This window comes from Triticum urartu, chromosome 6A, assembly GCF_056163025.1.
Source record: "Triticum urartu cultivar PI428250 chromosome 6A, HENAU_Tu73, whole genome shotgun sequence".
NCBI classification, from domain to species: Eukaryota; Viridiplantae; Streptophyta; class Magnoliopsida; order Poales; family Poaceae; genus Triticum; species Triticum urartu.
Genome location: NC_141878.1, coordinates 66,170,271 through 66,186,839, shown reverse-complemented (window position 1 = coordinate 66,186,839; position 16,569 = coordinate 66,170,271). Strand labels below are relative to the sequence as shown.

Sequence of the window (16,569 nt, the reverse complement as noted above, 5' to 3'; positions counted from 1 at the left end):
CCGGTGCTTCGGCACAAAACTTATCACTAAACGTATAGAGGATAATGTGGACATTTGACAACTTCCGTATCTATGATTTTTTTTAGGCTAACTTTCGTATGTATAGTGAATCACGGACTGGGACATAAAAATCACAAAAAAGAATCAACTCGCTGCCAGGATTCGAACCCGCGATCTTAGAGCCTTGAAGGCGTGCGGCTATCCACTAAAAAGGGAAAAAGCTAGCCACTCAACCTATAACTACTTGTGATCTGAGGCTAGCGCGGATGTTTTATTAACACAAAGAAGCGACAAAATTGAAACAACGTTTGCAAAATTTTGAATGTTTCACTCAAGATTGAGAACATATTTTAAATACCGAATATTTTTTAGATTATGTGAATTTTTTTCAAAAACAGAACATTTTTCGAAATTCCGAGACAAAATTTGAAAACACGGTCATTTTGTTAAATCCACTAACTTTTTTAAATACGTGAACATATTTTGAAATCCATGATTTCTATAATAAGCGAACGCTATTTGAATATGTGAACAATATTTTAAAATGAGAACAATTTTTGATAAAATGAATACTCTTTGAAAAATTGCAACACATTTTGAAATTCTGAGCACATTTTAATTATGAGAACAAAAAAGAAATTCTGATTTATTTTTTGAAAAATTGTTCACATGAGCAAATTGCGAAACACTGAACTTTTTTATACACAACTAATTTTGAAATTCTCATTTCTTTTAAAAAAATTGAGAACAATTTTTGAAAGCGTGAAAAAAATTGAAAATCCAAATAATTTTTTGAAAACATGAAAAACTTTAACAATGAAAATTTTGTTAGACGCGTACTATTCTTGAAAACATGATAAAAAATTAGAATATCTGAACATTCTTTTCAAAAAATGAATAATTTTAGAATAACTTAAACATTTTTCAAATGTAGCTAAAAATAAAAAAAGCAAAAAATATAAAGCAAACCAAAAATGAAAAAAATTCTGAAAAAAATGGTCTAGGAACTGGCTAGGAACCTTCTAGAATATTCACAATACCAGTGTCTCGAACACTCACATGGGCCAGCCCATTGAACGATGGTGTGCATGATTGCTCAACCATCTGCCGTAACAAAAAAAATGCTAAAAAAGACTATTTGCCGCAAAATGCAGCAAATTGAAAATTCCGTGCGTTCGGGGACTAGCGTCTAATAGATGGCGCCATCTAGACGAGGCTGACCAACTGGGCTGATGCATTGTCAAGCGCGAAAAAAGTAAAAAAATCGTCGAAAAAAGAATGACAGTTCTTTTTGACGTAAAATAACTTTATTTCTCAAATGATAGTGAAATCGTTTACAACAAGCTGAGAAATAAAGTCCGGGATTGAGCTATCCCAAAACTCCGAGAGTCTACCAGAGAGGGCGTATTTAGCTATACAATCAGCTACTTCATTTGCTTCCCGTAGGCAAGCAATGATTTCATAATGAGCAACATCTACACCCAACTCTTTACCTTCAAGTACAGTAGCTGAATCTTGTCCCGAGTATTCTTTCATACTAAAAGCTTGGACCGCATTATAGCAATCAGATTCTATCTGGAAGGAATTGCAACCGATCTTAGAGGCAAGATAGAAGCCATTACGGATGGCCATTATCTCCGCAGATTCTGGTGTTGTCACATGCGGTATAAACCAGCTAGCTGCAGCAATGAACTCACCGCGCTCATCCCGCGCGATTGCCCCCGTTCCTCCATTCATATTCTCATAACTAAAGGATGCATCCATGTTTATCTTCACTACTCTCCTTCCCGGTTTCTACCACATGTGATCACGCTTTCTTATGGGCTGATTCACTGCGAGGGAATGGAAAAAGTTCGCGGCCAGGGCTCGGATTGAAACAGCTGTCCGATCCGGTGGTGGCATGTGTATCTCCTTTACTTTCTGTCTCCTCTGCCACCATATGTACCAGCTAGCCACTGCTATTAGCTCAGCCATCGGTACACCCTCTGTGCCTTCATCTTTATACATTAGAGTGCTCATCGTGAAAGAACCCGATCTGTCCTGTAGAGCTGCGTTTAGAATCTCAGTTTTTAAGCCGAGTTTCTCCCAGATTTCCAAGGCTCGAGGACATTGAAATAGACAATGTTGCGTGTCTTCATAACCGATCCGGCAGACCGGGCACTGCCCGGATACTGGTATATTTGACGCCCTGCAAGGGTTCCAAAACATGGTAACACTCCTCGGATTACTTTCCACACAAAGTGCTTGATCTTCCCAGGTACTCGAAGAGCCCAAACATGCTTCCATATATCATGTTCTCGGCTCCCTTATGAATGCAGCAGGTCCATATGGCGCCCAAATTGATGTTTAAATTCTGTGTGATAAGCCGATCTAACTGTGAAGTTTCCATTCCGGTTATAGTGCCATGAAACAAAGTCATCCATGATATGCACTCTAAGTGGGATTTGAAGGATTCTGTACACATCAACCGGCCAAAAGACATCGCGAATCAACACTTCATCCCACTGGCCTGTATATGGATCCATTAACTCTTCTACTGTTGTCAACATAGTGGATCCTCGCGGTGTTATGATTTTCCGGGACTCACTTGTTGGCACCCAAGGATCTTGCCAAATGTTTATATGTGATCCCGTACCCACTCTCCAAATACATCCTCGTTTGAACGTTTGGATCCCAACAACAATACTCTGCCACGTAAAGGAGGATCCCTTCTTCAGCCCTGCATTCAATATGTTTCCATCTGGATAGTATTTAGCACTGAGAACTCGAGCATACAAAGATTCTGGATTCTGGATCAGACGCCAACACTGTTTTGCTAAAAGAGCAAGATTAAAACTGTGAAGGTCTCTAAACCCCAGTCCTCCTTTCCTCTTCGGCATGCACAATTTCCACCATGCAAACCAATGCATCCGTTTCTTCTCCTCACTATCTCCCCACCAAAACCCTGCCAATTCATCCGTTATTGCATTACATATTCCTTTTGGCAATTTAAATACTGACATAGCATACGAGGGAATTGATTGGGCCACCGCTTTCAACAAAATTTCCTTTCCTTGTGCAGAAATGATTTTCTCCTTCCACCCTTTAATTCTCTGACAAATCCGGTCAATCAAGTTCTGAAAACAATCACTTCTGTCCATCCCTACAATTGTAGGAAGACCAACATATTTGTCAGAAAGTGCCTCTGTTAAAATGTCAAGGGTCCTGCATACATCTTCCCTGGCATCAACATTTGTATTGGGGCTGAAAAAAACACTTGATTTTGCCGTGCTGACAAGCTGTCCAGAGCTTGCACAATATACATCTAAAACCCTCTTCAAAGTATTTGCATTCTGTGCATTGGCCTTCATAAGAATGAGAGAATCATCTGCGAAAAGTAAGTGGGAGATGGATGGTGCATTACGACAGACTTTGATACCTTCCAAGCCACCCACCTCTTCCTCATGGGCCAACATGCTCGATAATCCTTCAGAACAAAGCAGAAATAAATAAGGGGACAAGGGGTCACCTTGCCTTAATCCTCTAGTAGGTATTATCTCATCCGTTTCTGCACCATTAAACCTTATTTTATAGCTTACTGAGGAAACACACTCCATTATCATCTCAATCCAACCCGGGTTGAAGCCAAGTTTTAACATCATTTGCTCCAGGAAACTCCACTCCACACGATCATATGCTTTCATCATGTCTAACTTGACTGCACAATACCCATTAGAGCCATGAGTTTTCTTCTTGATTGCATGAAAGCATTCATACGCAATAAGCACATTGTCTGTTATGAGTCTACCAGGCACAAACGCACTCTGTGTGGGGGATATGATCTCTGGAAGAACTTTCTTTAACCTATTCGCATGCATCTTAGAGATGATTTTATAAACCACATTACATAAACTGATTGGCCTGAACTGAGTTATTACCTCCGGGCTATCTACCTTTGGTATTAACACAATATTTGTGTGATTCCACCCTGCTGGTACTTTCCTCATCTGTACTGCTTCGAGAACCTCATCAGTGAGCTCCTCCCCCAAAATGTGCCAAAACCTCTTGTAAAAGACTGCATGTAAACCGTCCGGCCCCGGTGCCTTCATGTCTCCAATTTGAAATAGTGCTTTTTTGACCTCACCTCGGGTGTATGGAGCTGTTAACATGCTGTTCATCTCAGGCGTTACACGTGTCTAACAGTCTGCAACAATTGTTGATCACATTCTACACCATCAGAATGAAAGAGACCATCAAAATAATCACGAATCAGTGGACTGAGGTTATCATTCCCCTCGGTCCACCCATTATTATTATTACGGAGTTTTTTTATCACATTCCTTCTCTTCCTTGCTGAAGCAAATTGGTTGAAATAATTTGTATTACAGTCACCTTTCCGAAGCCATCGAACCCTACCTCGCTGGGCCCAAAAGATTTCTTCCTGGTCCTGCAGATTTTCAATGAGGACCGAGAGTTCTTTCTGCTTCGCCCTGCCCTCCTCCATATATGGTGCCTACATGAGTGCCTCCAACTCCTTCTGATCTTTGTTAAGTCGGGCTCTAGGCCCTTTCAGAGTCTTTCTATCCCAGGCATGCAAGTCACAGTGGACTGAATCAATTTTTCCTTTCACAGATGGGTGCAAGCCTTGCTGCATAGCCTTTTGCCAAGCTGTCCTTACAACTTCTTCGACGGTTTCCTCTTCTAGCCATCTGGCCTCAAACTGGCGCTTGAACTTGGGCCTGTTCTCCACAACTCCAGAGAGATATTCAGTGTCTAGCAAGATGGGTCTATGGTCAGATTTCCCCATCTCCAAGTTACACAAACCTGCATACGGGTGCATACCCATCCATTCAGCGTTTGTAACAGCCCTGTCCAAGCGTTCCTTCAGTCCACCCCTAAACCAAGTGAACTTATCTCCAACATACCCCATGTCCTCCAAGGAGCAGTCGGAAAGAGCATTTTGGAATGCAACTAGTTGGGAGCGTTGTCGTGGTACCCCTCCTTCCTTTTCAGAAGACAGTAAGATTTCATTAAAGTCACCAATGATAACCCATGGAAGCCTTGAGTGTATGTGTAGATCTCGTATGTACCTATAGGTACGATCCATGTGCTCCCAGCTAGGTTCTCCATAAATTCCTGTTAGCCTCCATATGTTTCCATTTGTCTCATGGACATTCGCATCAATTCCTGTAAGAGTGGTGGTTTGGGAGTAGATCCTAACCTCCTTCTTCCAAACCATCAAGAGCCCACCCCTTCTTCCATCCGGACTTGGTACAACTATTTTTTCATCCATACCAAGCCTCCTTCCCATTGAACCTTATCATTTAGAGGAAGGAGAAGTCGTAACAAGGTTTCCGTAGGTGAACCTGCGGAAGGATTATTGTCGTGACCCTGACCAAAACAGACCGTGCACACGTCATCCAATCCGTCGGCGACGGCATTGTCCGTCGCTCGGCCAATGCCTCGACCACCTCCCCTCCTCGGAGTGGGTGGGGGCTCGGGGTAAAAGAACCCACGGCGCCGAAGGCGTCAAGGAAGAGTGGTGGTTTGGGAGTAGATCCTAACCTCCTTCTTCGAAACCATCAAGAGCCCACCCCTTCTTCCATCCGGACTTGGTACAACTATTTTTTCATCCATACCAAGCCTCCTTCTTAACGCTTCTGCCTTTTCATCATCCAAATGTGTTTCAGACAGGAAAAACACATCGGGTTTATGCCGCCTCTGGATATCCAGAAGCGACAGAACTGTCGGGGCGCCTAGTATGCCCCGACAGTTCCAGCTAATGATCCTCATTGCTCCCGGTGATCACCCACAAGGGGTGTCGCCGATGCATCAATCTGTGGATTAGCAACACTTGAATTCGCCCTCATTCTCTTCGGATCATGGATCTTCTCTGGAGTACTCATCTGACTCTTATCCACCCTGTCACTTCTTCCAGATTCCAGCAGACCAATTCTCTCATTTACAAAGCCTGGTGGTGGTGTTAAAACCTCCCTCCCTCCATTATTTGTCCCTGAACCATCATCTCCAATAAGTCTCTTTTTTGCCACCGGAACAACAGCCCCCTGGTTATTCATCCTTTTGTCTAATTCCATGTCATTCTGGCCTTTGGGTATTGGGTCCTCCGGATCAACTTGTTCTCTGTCAAGCCCCCCATCTCTTCCCCTAGGCCTTCCCATGTTCGTCCTTCCCCTACCACTACCAGATCCACCAGAGGGATCATCATAATTCACAAGGAGCCAGTCCCCCCACTCGCAGTCCTCTGGGTGGTGTAGACCATCCCCACATTCAGTAACCAGGTGTCCAATCAGACCACAAAAATCACAGAAGTCAGGAAGCTTTTCATATTCAACAGGATACCTTTTGCTTTCCTTCAATGTCAACGAAACAAACCGAACAATGGGGGTATCCAGCATTATATGGACTCGAGCCCTCAAATACTTTGCTGGGTTTATACGCCCCTCATTGACTATGACTTCGATCGGGGAATTCCCACTTTTTTAGCTATTTTCTCAGCAATCTCCGTTTTCTTCATGAGGCCATCCGGTATTCCAATGATGCGTGCCCATACAGCTATACGATCGAGTTTATACTCCTCGACATTTGACAGACCATCATATTCTTCCAACACTACAGCGGCGTTTCGGAACAACCATGGGCCACCATTCATGACGCGATTCCAGTCACCTATGCAAAGGAATTGGGCGAGGAAGATGGTTGGTTTCTTATCCTTGAAGATCACGCCCTGCGCCGACGCCCAGGCGTTCCGCATCGCCTTGTACAAAGCAATATGACTAAAGGGTTTAGTTGTATGAACCCTAAAGATGGCGATCCAACGAGTTTCTTCTATTAATCCTTCAATATCTCCCGACAGATCTAACTCCTCTTCTTCCTCCCCATGGAGGTTCAGCCCTGAAAACCTGTCTTCCAGATTTTCTTCTGACCCAGTCGTACCTCGCCCACCCCCACTTCCCGGCGCGATGCCCTCCGACGCCTTTCCACTCCTCCGCTCCGCCATGCAAGCCGTCAATTGCAGTCAAGAACTATCTGGGATCACGCACAGGTCGACACGATCAACCCTACGCGATAATTTTTTGGTGTACATGTGATACATGTGGAACCCTAGTCGCCTAGGGGAAACCGTGTGTGGTACATCCTAAAGAATGACCGTTTGCAGGATCGAACCCTATAACTATCGTTGTTGGCCACTTGTCACTAGCCACATGAGTTGATAAGCTACAGTGGCTAACTAGAAACACGGAGTACAAGAATTATCCATCAGCGATCGCTTTACTTTAGTGAACCCGTCTTCTCTCACTATTTCTCTTCCTTTTTTCTATTCACTTTTTTTCTTTTTTCTGATAGCTTTGTCTCTTTTTTTTATTTTTCCTTTTCAAAAAATGCTTGCACTTTTACAAATATTTACATTTTAAAAGATTGTACATAATTTTTTGTAAATGCTCAGAATGTCAAAACACGAATATTTCCTTGAAAGAGTGAACAAAATTTTCAAAACACGTCAAAAGAAGAGAAGGCTCCATATGAAAGCACGTTATTTCTCGGCATCCCTCAAATAACCCTATTTTTCAATGGCTTGTATGACCAATTAAAGGCATCATTTCAAAATAGTTTTGGCTTCTGACAAATTTTCCAATTTTTGGAGTTTTCTCGGCCAAAAAAAGCCATGTTCAACGGAGGGTGTCCGTCTAGGCAAGAAGGCTTCATCTAAGAGCACGTTGTTTCGCAACATCCTTGAATTTACCCCAATTATTTTCATGGCCTTGTATGACCAATTCATGGCACAAGGCCAAGTTGTTTAGATTAACTATATGTTTTGCATTTTTTGGAGTTTTCTCGGTCAAAAGAGGATGATAAATGGCCGGACATGTCGCAACTTGCATACGGTGTCGAAAATCATTCAAACATGACATGGATGCCTACCATGGGAATTCCCACCTGCTTACAAAAGCTGGGGTCATTTAGAATGTCCAAAACCATAGCATATTCAATGGAGGGTGTCCGGGTAGGCAAAAGTCACTGTCTGAGAGCACGTTGTTTCATGGCATCTTTGAAATAACCCAAATTTTTTAATGACCTTGTATCACTAATTCAAGGCACCATGCCAAGTTTTTTGGGTTTCTAACAAGTTTTCCATTTTTTGTAGTTATATCGGTTAAAAAGGCTGATAAATGGCAGGAAGTGTCGCAACTTGTATAAGGTGCCGAAAATTGTTCCGACTTGGCATGGATGCCTAACATGAACATGCCAACCTGCTTGCAAAAATTGGGGTCATTTCATGAATGTCCAAAAATAGACCATGTTCAGCGAAGTGTGTCCGCGTTGGCAAGAAGGCTTCGTCTGAGAGTATGTTGTTTCATAACATCCTTCGAAATCTCCAATTCTTTCCATGGCCTTATATGACTAATTCAAGGCACCATGCCAAGTTCTTTAGATTTCAGATAAGTTTTGCACTTTCTGAAGTTTTCTCAGTCAAAAAAGACCGATAAATGGCCAGATGTGTCCCAACTGCATACGGTGTTGAAAATTATTCAAACATGGCATGGATACCTACCACAAGTATTCCCACGTGCTTACAAAAGTTGTGGTCATTTCTAGAATGTCCAAAACTAACCCTATTCAACAAGGGTGTCCGGCTGCCAGAAGGCACCGTCTGAGAGCATGCTATTTTTGACATCCTTAAAATGTCTCTAATTTTTTTCCATGACCTTGTATCACCAATTCAAGGAACCATACGAAGCTGTTTGGGTTTTCGACAAATTTTGCATTTTTTGGAGTTGTCTTGGTAAGAAAAGGCTAAATGGCCTGACGTGCCGCAACTTGCAAACGGTGTTGGAATTTATTCAAACCTGGCTTTTATGCCTACCATGGGCATGCCCACCTGCTTAAAAAAGTTATGGTCATTTTAAGGATGCCCAAAAATACACCATGTTGACCAAATGGTGTTTTGGGTAGGCCACAAGGCTACGTCTGAGAGCACATTATTTCTCGACATTCTTGAAATGGTCTAAATTTTTTGTATGGCCTTGTAAGACCAATCCAAGGCTAGAAGAAAAAAATTGGTTATCTTGAGTGAAATGTGTAAAGTATTATCAATTTCTCGAAGATAGGTCAGATCAAAATATGGGTTTCATACTGAAGATTATGTTCTCTGCTAGAACTTGTATAGCTAAACAAGCCGAAGAACAATGTTCTGGATTGGACTAAACTCTTTGCAGGTCGGACAGGCAATACATGGAGGTAGAGGGCCAAGGATCTAACAATTTGCTTCTAAAGCAAGTGCCAAACCATGCAAATTCGCCGGATGGTAGAAGATGGTAGTGCGAGGAAGCCCTTCTGGCCATAAATTCCGCGAAGAGAGGTAAGTGCACGCCTGTGGTGATGGGCGTTGAGAGGCATTCAGGCAAGGATCCATTGGTGGCCGCGCACGGCTTGAATTCCCTGTGTCTTCCAATCCCAGAACCACGAGTAAGCATGAAGATCCTTGCCAGTGTAGTCCGTCTCCATGTAGTACGTACACACTCGATCAAGTCGATTCATGGATGTAGCTAGTCTAGAGATATTGATTATATATGTATGTCTTTCTTCTAGCTGGCCGATGTGCTATCGTGATGTTGGCCTCACCATTTGCTATGCTATTGTTAGCTATGTGGTTGGGGGATAGAAAGTGGAGTACTGATTTATAGGGTGCACATTTTTATTACCGACCGGCGACCGGTGGACTATACCATTTTTCCTCCAAGGTGGAGCACTGAGAGAGAGAAGAAAGAGAGAGACTTTAATATCTCTTCCATTATGTACCACACACAACCCTTTAAGGTTTTCGTTACTAACAAAAAAGATTATTTTTTTATTACCGGTCGGTGGGCTATACCCCTCCTCACTACTGGATTCGCCTACTTTGCCAAGTTTCCAGGAAACTCGATAGAGCCCAAAATCAACTAGGCGACGAGTTCACCTAGTTCCGTACTTAGTGAACAAGACTTGGCTAGACACCAGTTGGCAACCATTAAGTTCGCCAAATTCTTATTATCGAAAACTGGGTGAACCATATAGGAGCCCAGTTGAAATTCACATATTTTATGTCTTTACACTACACATGATTTTACTCGTTCCGCAGCGAAACTAACTAATATTTGCTCGCACAAATCTAATCGCATGTATGTTAGGCATCAAAAATGAATTAGTCATTAAGAGTTGCCCCTATTTAAATATGTACTGAGCTTTGTTTTTTGTTTATGTTACATTTTAGAGTTGATTTTTTTAGAAGTCAATACAGACATACATGCTCACAGCACACATGTGCACTCAACATCTATGTACGCACGATACTCGCATAGACTGAATGGGTATATTTTGAGATTAACGAAGTAACTACATGCACCTCATAGTCGACGTTGGACTTGAATATCATGTAACCGATCGAGAATGATAAGTCAAACACTAGGCTCCATTAGTTTACAAAAAATTGTCCATGTGGCCATGGTTTGATTTGTCAGGGGGCGACTCTTTGTGATTCACTCAGTGTAAACATCATCTCCTCTTTCGTCGGGGGGCGAAGTCTCAGGGGGCGACTCGGGAGACGGTGTCCGCGCTGACGCCGGGGATCGCCGCCGCTACCCCCGCCGGCGGGAGGCGCGTGGGGGGCGTTTTTGGGCGCTGGCCAAGGCAACCACTGGTGACTCCGACGACGACGATGGCGACTCGGACGGCGCGCCTGCGGGCGTGTCGTCTCCCACACCATCTGACGCTGTTTGTGAAGCCTTGCGGGTGGGATGTCCTGAGGAAGAGGTGGCACTCATGATGGACTTGGCGATTCCCTCCGACGATCCGGCGAGGCGAGGCTTGCGGGCAGAGGACAGGATCGAGATGGTCAGACGTGTGGTTCATCAACGGACGGCGGCCACGACGATCTGGCCGTGGAAGGGGCTTTTGGGGAACGTAGTAATTTCAAAAAAATTCTACGCACATGCAAGATCATGGTGATGCATAACAACGAGAGGGAAGAGTATCGTTCACGTACCCTCGTAGACCGTAAGCGGAAGTGTTATGAGAACGCGGTTGATGTAGTCGTACGTCTTCACGATCCGACCGGTCCAAGTACCGAACGCACAGCACCTCCGAGTTCGGCACACGTTCAGCTCGATAACGTCCCACAAACTCCGATCCAGCAGAGCTTCACGGGAGAGTTCCGTCAACACGACGGCGTGATGACAGTGATGATGTTGCTACCGACGCAGGGCTTCGCCTAAGCACCGCTACGATATGATCGAGGTGGATTATGGTGGAGGGGGGCACCGCACACGGCTAAGGGATCAATGATCAACTTGTGTGTCTAGAGGTGCCCCCTGCCCCCGTATATAAAGGAGCAAGGGGGAGGCCGCCCGGCCCCTGTAGGCGCGCCAAGAGGAGGAGTCCTCCTCCTAGTAGGAGTAGGACTCCCCTCTTTCCTACTCCTACTAGGAGGGGGAAAGGAAGGGGGAGAGGGACAAGGAAAGGGGGGCTCCGCCCCCCCTCTCCTAGTCCAATTCGGACCAGAGGTGGAGCGGCGCGCGGCCTGCCCTAGGTCAGCCCTCTCTCTCTCCACTAAGGCCCATAAGGTCCACTATTTCTCTCCGGGGGGGTGGGGGGTTCCGGTAACCCTCCGACACTCCGGTTTTCTCCGAAACCACCCGGAACGCTTCTGGTGTCCGAATATAGTCCTCCAATATATCAATCTTTACGTCTCAACCATTTTGAGACCCCTCGTCATGTTCGTGATCATATCCGAGACTCCGAACTACCTTCGATACATCAAAACACAAAAACTCATAATACCGATCGTCACCAAACTTTAAGCGTGCGGACCCTACGGGTTCGAGAACTATGTAGACATGACCGAGACACATCTCCGGTCAATAACCAATAGCAGAACCTAGATGCTCATATTGGCTCCCACATATTCTACGAAGATCTTTATCGGTCAAACCGCATAACAACATACGTTGTTCCCTTTGTCATCGTTATGTTACTTGCCCGAGATTTGATCGTCGGTATCTCAATACCTAGTTCAATCTCGTTACCGGCAAGTCTCTTTACTCGTTCCGTAATACATCATCCCGCAACTAACTCATTAGTTACAATGCTTGCAAGGCTTGTAGTGATGTGCATTACCGAGTGGGCCCAGAGATACCTCTCCGACAATTGGAGTGACAAATCCTAATCTTGATCTATGCCAACTCAACAAGTACCATCAGAGACACCTGTAGAGCACCTTTATAATCATCCAGTTGATTATCATTTCCTCCTCCCCCTCTCACCCCCGCGCCGCCACCCCCGCGGGCGGCTCGGGTGGCGCCACCGTGCCCCGCCTCTAACCCCCTCCCCTTGCTCCTCCCCCCCGCCGTCGCCGGCCAGATCCGCCAGGGAAAAGCCCCTGCGGTGGCTGGTGGCGGGGGCTTCTTCCTCCTTTGCTCGGATCTGGGCGGCGCGGGGTGGCCCGCCCGTCGGAGGCGTCAGGCGCGTGGGGCCTGGCGGCGCTATGGCGGTGGCTCCGGTCGGCGTCGCGCTGCGGCTCGGCGGCGTCCTGGCGGCTGCGTGCCCGTGGCCGCATGCTGGATCAGATCTGGGCGTCGGTGGGCTGCGGGCGGCTCGGGGGGGGGGGGACCTCCATCGGTCTTCTCCAACTCCGGTTGGTTCTCTAGGGGCGGATGGTGGCGGTGGAGCTGAGGCTTCGGGTGGTCGCGTGCCCGGCCTGGTCTCATGGCTGGATTCCGGCGGGCGGCGCGGGGTGGGGCAGTGGCCCGTCTTGGTTTCTGCTCCGGCCGTGGGCGGCCGCGGTGTTGTATGGTCCAGCGGCGATCGTCCGATGGCGCGGCGGCTACACGGTGGTTCGGCGGCTCTGCCCGCGGCGACGGCTGGCTTTTCTCCGGCGTCGGCTCATTTGCGGTCGGACTGTGTCGACCTTTGCGTCATCTCCCCGTCGTCCGGGCTCTACTTCTGTCGAAGGGCTGGCCTTCTCCCAGTTGCGGTCCATCGCCCGTCTCGCGCCCGACGCGGCGGGACCGACCTCGTCTCACGCACGGTGTCATAGGGCCGAGCTCGTCTCGCGCTTGGTGCAGCAGGACCGACCTCGTCTCACACATGGTGCCGCAGGACTGAGCTCGTCTCGCGCCCAGTGCGGCAGGACGAGTCGATGGAGGCCCGTTTTGGCCGGCCTATTGGGTCTCGGCGCTGGGGGATGTCCAGGAGTGGGAAAGCCAGGATCTTTCCGCTCGTCTATTTGGTTGGGGTAGTGCCGGATCTCGGGTGTGGTGGTGTCTAGGTCTTGGATGCCGGGGTGGCGGTCCTGGGGGTGGTGGTTGCGCGGTACTCTTGGGCCGAGCCCGTGGCTGGGTGCTGCCCGGTGGCCATGGCCGTGTGGGCGGCGTGGTAGCCGGGGTGTGGCGATCGGTGGTGGTGAGTGTTGTCCGGGGTGAAAACCTGTTCTTTCTTCGGAGGGACCGGCAGCGGCGAAAGTTCCCTTCTTCAAGGCGTCGTCGCGGCTCTCACTACCCTTCGTGCGGCTCGAGGGGAAACTTTGATCCTCGGATCGGGCGGTGGCGGCACTCCGGTGTCGTACCTTCCTGAAGGCGCCATCTGGGAGCCCACAATTCGTCGTCTGCGGTTTCGATCTCTTCATGTTTGTGTTAGGGGTGGTGTTTCCACGCTCAGCGCCTATGTATCATGCCTTGGGTGTGTGCGTGTGTTGTGGTGGCGTGCGTTTGTACTTGGTGATGTTGATCTTTGCTTTATATATATAGCGGGGTGGAAGCCTTTTTCGGTAATCACCCAGTTACGTTGTGACGTTTGGTAGCACACAAAGTGTTCCTCCGGTAATCGGGAGTTGCATAATCTCATAGTCATAGGAACATGTATAAGTCATGAAGAAAGCAATAACAGTAAACTAAACAATCAAGTGCTAAGCTAACGGAATGGGTCAAGTCAATCACATCATTCTCCTAATGATGTGATCCCATTAATCAAATGACAACTCATGTCTATGGTTAGGAAACTTAACCATCTTTGATTAATGAGCTAGTCAAGTAGAGGCATACTAGTGACAATCTGTTTGTCTATGTATTCACACATGTACTAAATTTCCGGTTAATACAATTCTAGCATGAATAATAAACATTTATCATGATATGAGGAAACAAATAGTAACTTTATTATTGCCTCTAGGGAAAATTTCCTTCAAGGGCCTCTTCCTAAGGTGAGTCTTCCAAAACCGATCTTGTAAGATTTCATTACAGAGGGATCGTGGAAGGTAGTGAGGAGGAAGAAGAAACGGCGACCATCGGCGGCGCAGGCGCCGGTGATTGACCGATCGAGCGTGATCCGAGTGGAGCGGATCTCGCGTTTGAAATTATTTCTGGGCTCTGACGGGCTGGAAGCGGTGGGCCGCTGTTTGGCGTGTCCGCGTTTGGGCTGTCGGGCCAAGGAGAGTTGGCTGAGAGTGGGTCGGGATTAGCGGGGCTAGTGGCCCAGGAAAAACCGGCTCGCAGCGATCAAGCTGAGGAGGCCGACGTGCATGAGAACGCATCGGTTCGGGAGCCATCGCATGCACGAGCCCTTCCTACCTGTTGTAGCGGCGCTATCTCTAGGGTTCGCCGCCGCGGACATCTTGGATTCCCTGCTGCTGCTGGCGGGCACGCGAGGAAGGTGACTGGCCCGCCTGGCATGTCCATGGCGTTGGAAGTCGGTGACGACGTGATGCCGCCTAAGGCTCCGCCACCGGAGAAGGATCCGCCACAGGCGAAGACGGCTTTGGGGGCTGCTGGTCTGGCTCCGGCGGCTTCGGGTTCGGCCACACTGGCACCCGCATGGGCCGCGGTCCCCTGCCAGGGCTGCGGCGGCACTGCCGCCCAGGGCTGCGCCCCCTCAGCCGCAACGCCCTTGGCCTAGACAGATGGCTGGTGGGCAGGGTGGTTCTGCTCATGGCGCGGTTGGCCGTGGTACGGGCGTGTTCGCGAGAGACAGTCGCAATCCTCCCTGTGGTCAGTGGGGTGACGATGGCTTTAATGCATACGCAGAAGGCCTTCATCGAGGATCGTCGTCTATCGGAGGTGGGCGTGGCTATGCTTGGACAGATCATGGTGCTTCCGGTAGAGGCTTTCAAGGGCCGCCGGGAAACTTTATGGAGGGTGCGGTTGGCCCTAGTAACCGGTCATTCCGGGGCCGCTTCCAAAGAGGTCGTGGTGGTTACTGAAAGTGCAACTATCCCTAGGTGGTTTTGGTAATTCATAACAACATATAGCTCATTGAGCTAATGCTATTCCAAGATGACTATTTCAGGAAAGCTCAATGATTGGCATGGCATGGATGTGAAAGTGGAACCCTCAAAATGCTAAGGACAAAGGATTGGCTCAAGCTCAAAAGCTCAAGACTCTTCATTTTATATTTTAGTGATCCAAGATCACATTGAGTCTTTAGGAAAAGCCAATACTATCAAGGAGGGATGAGGTGTTGCTTAATGAGCCTCTTGCTTCATGTGCTTAGTGATATGCTCCAAAACCCTCAACTACTTTCCCATATCCACATATGACCTAAACCCTAAGCCAAACTCGGTCCTACCGATTCTTTCTATCCGGCGCCACCGAGTTTCACTTGTCATAAGCCACTGCCAAACCCTAGCAATTCGGTTCTACCGATAGCGATCTCGGTCTCACCGAGATGGGATTGCAAACTCTCTGTTTCCCTTTCGTAACTTTTCGGTCTCACCGAAAGAGAGAATCGGTCCCACCGCGATTGCAATGTAAACTCTTTGTTTCCCTTTTGTAACTTTTCGGTCTCACCGAAAGAGCAAATCGGTCCCACCGAGTTTGCCTGACCAACTCTCTGGTTAGCTTATTACCAAACTCGGTCTCACCGAGTTTGTGTAATCGGTCTCACCGAGATTACGTTATGCCCAAACCCTAACCATATCGGTCCTACCGAGTTGCATGTCAGTCCCACCGAAAATCTCTAACGGTCACTAGGTTTACCTTTTCGGTCCAACCGAGTTTGTTGATTCGGTCCCACCGAGATTGGAAACCTGTGTGTAACGGTTGGATTTTGTGTGGAGGCTATATATACCCCTCCACCTCCTTTTCATTCATGGAGAGAGCCATCAGAACACATACACAATTCCAACTCATATGTTCTGAGAGAGAACCACCTACTCATGTGTTGAGACCAAGATATTCCATTCCTACCATATGAATCTTGATCTCTAGCCTTCCCCAAGTTGCTTTCCACTCAGATCTTCTTTCCACAAAATCCAAATCCTATGAGAGAGAGTTGAGTGTTGGGGAGACTATCATTTGAAGCACAAGAGCAAGGAGTTCATCATCAACACACCATTTGTTACTTCTTGGAGAGTGGTGTCTCCTAGATTGGCTAGGTGTCACTTGGGAGCCTCCGACAAGATTGTGGAGTTGAACCAAGGAGTTTGTAAGGGCAAGGAGATCGCCTACTTCGTGAAGATCTACCGCTAGTGAGGCAAGTCCTTCATGGGCGATGGCCATGGTGGGATAGACAAGGTTGCTACTTCGTGGACCCTTCGTGGGTGGA

At 47.3% G+C, this 16,569-nt stretch overlaps 2 protein-coding genes across 2 annotated transcripts in view; one reads left to right on the top strand and one right to left on the bottom strand.

The window, feature by feature from the left end:
* Window positions 1–4,492: 4,492 nt before the first annotated feature.
* Window positions 4,493–4,909, bottom strand: LOC147963950 (uncharacterized). Its single transcript, XM_087529767.1, has one exon. It carries the CDS (start codon window positions 4,907–4,909, stop codon window positions 4,493–4,495), a length of 417 nt encoding a protein of 138 aa, XP_087385893.1.
* Window positions 4,910–10,342: 5,433 nt separating this feature from the next.
* LOC147963948 (uncharacterized) overlaps window positions 10,343–16,569 on the top strand; it is a 62,473-nt gene continuing 56,246 nt past the window's right edge. Inside the window, exons 1-2 of the mRNA XM_087529766.1 lie at window positions 10,343–10,346; window positions 10,559–10,938. Coding sequence (XP_087385892.1) covers window positions 10,343–10,346; window positions 10,559–10,938 — 384 coding nt within the window. The remainder of the gene's footprint in view (window positions 10,347–10,558; window positions 10,939–16,569) is intronic.

Excerpts from the sequence above, each read along its gene's own strand:
- LOC147963950 (XM_087529767.1), bottom strand. The coding sequence starts at position 4,909 with ATGGGGTATGTTGGAGATAAGTTCACTTGGTTTAGGGGTGGACTGAAG.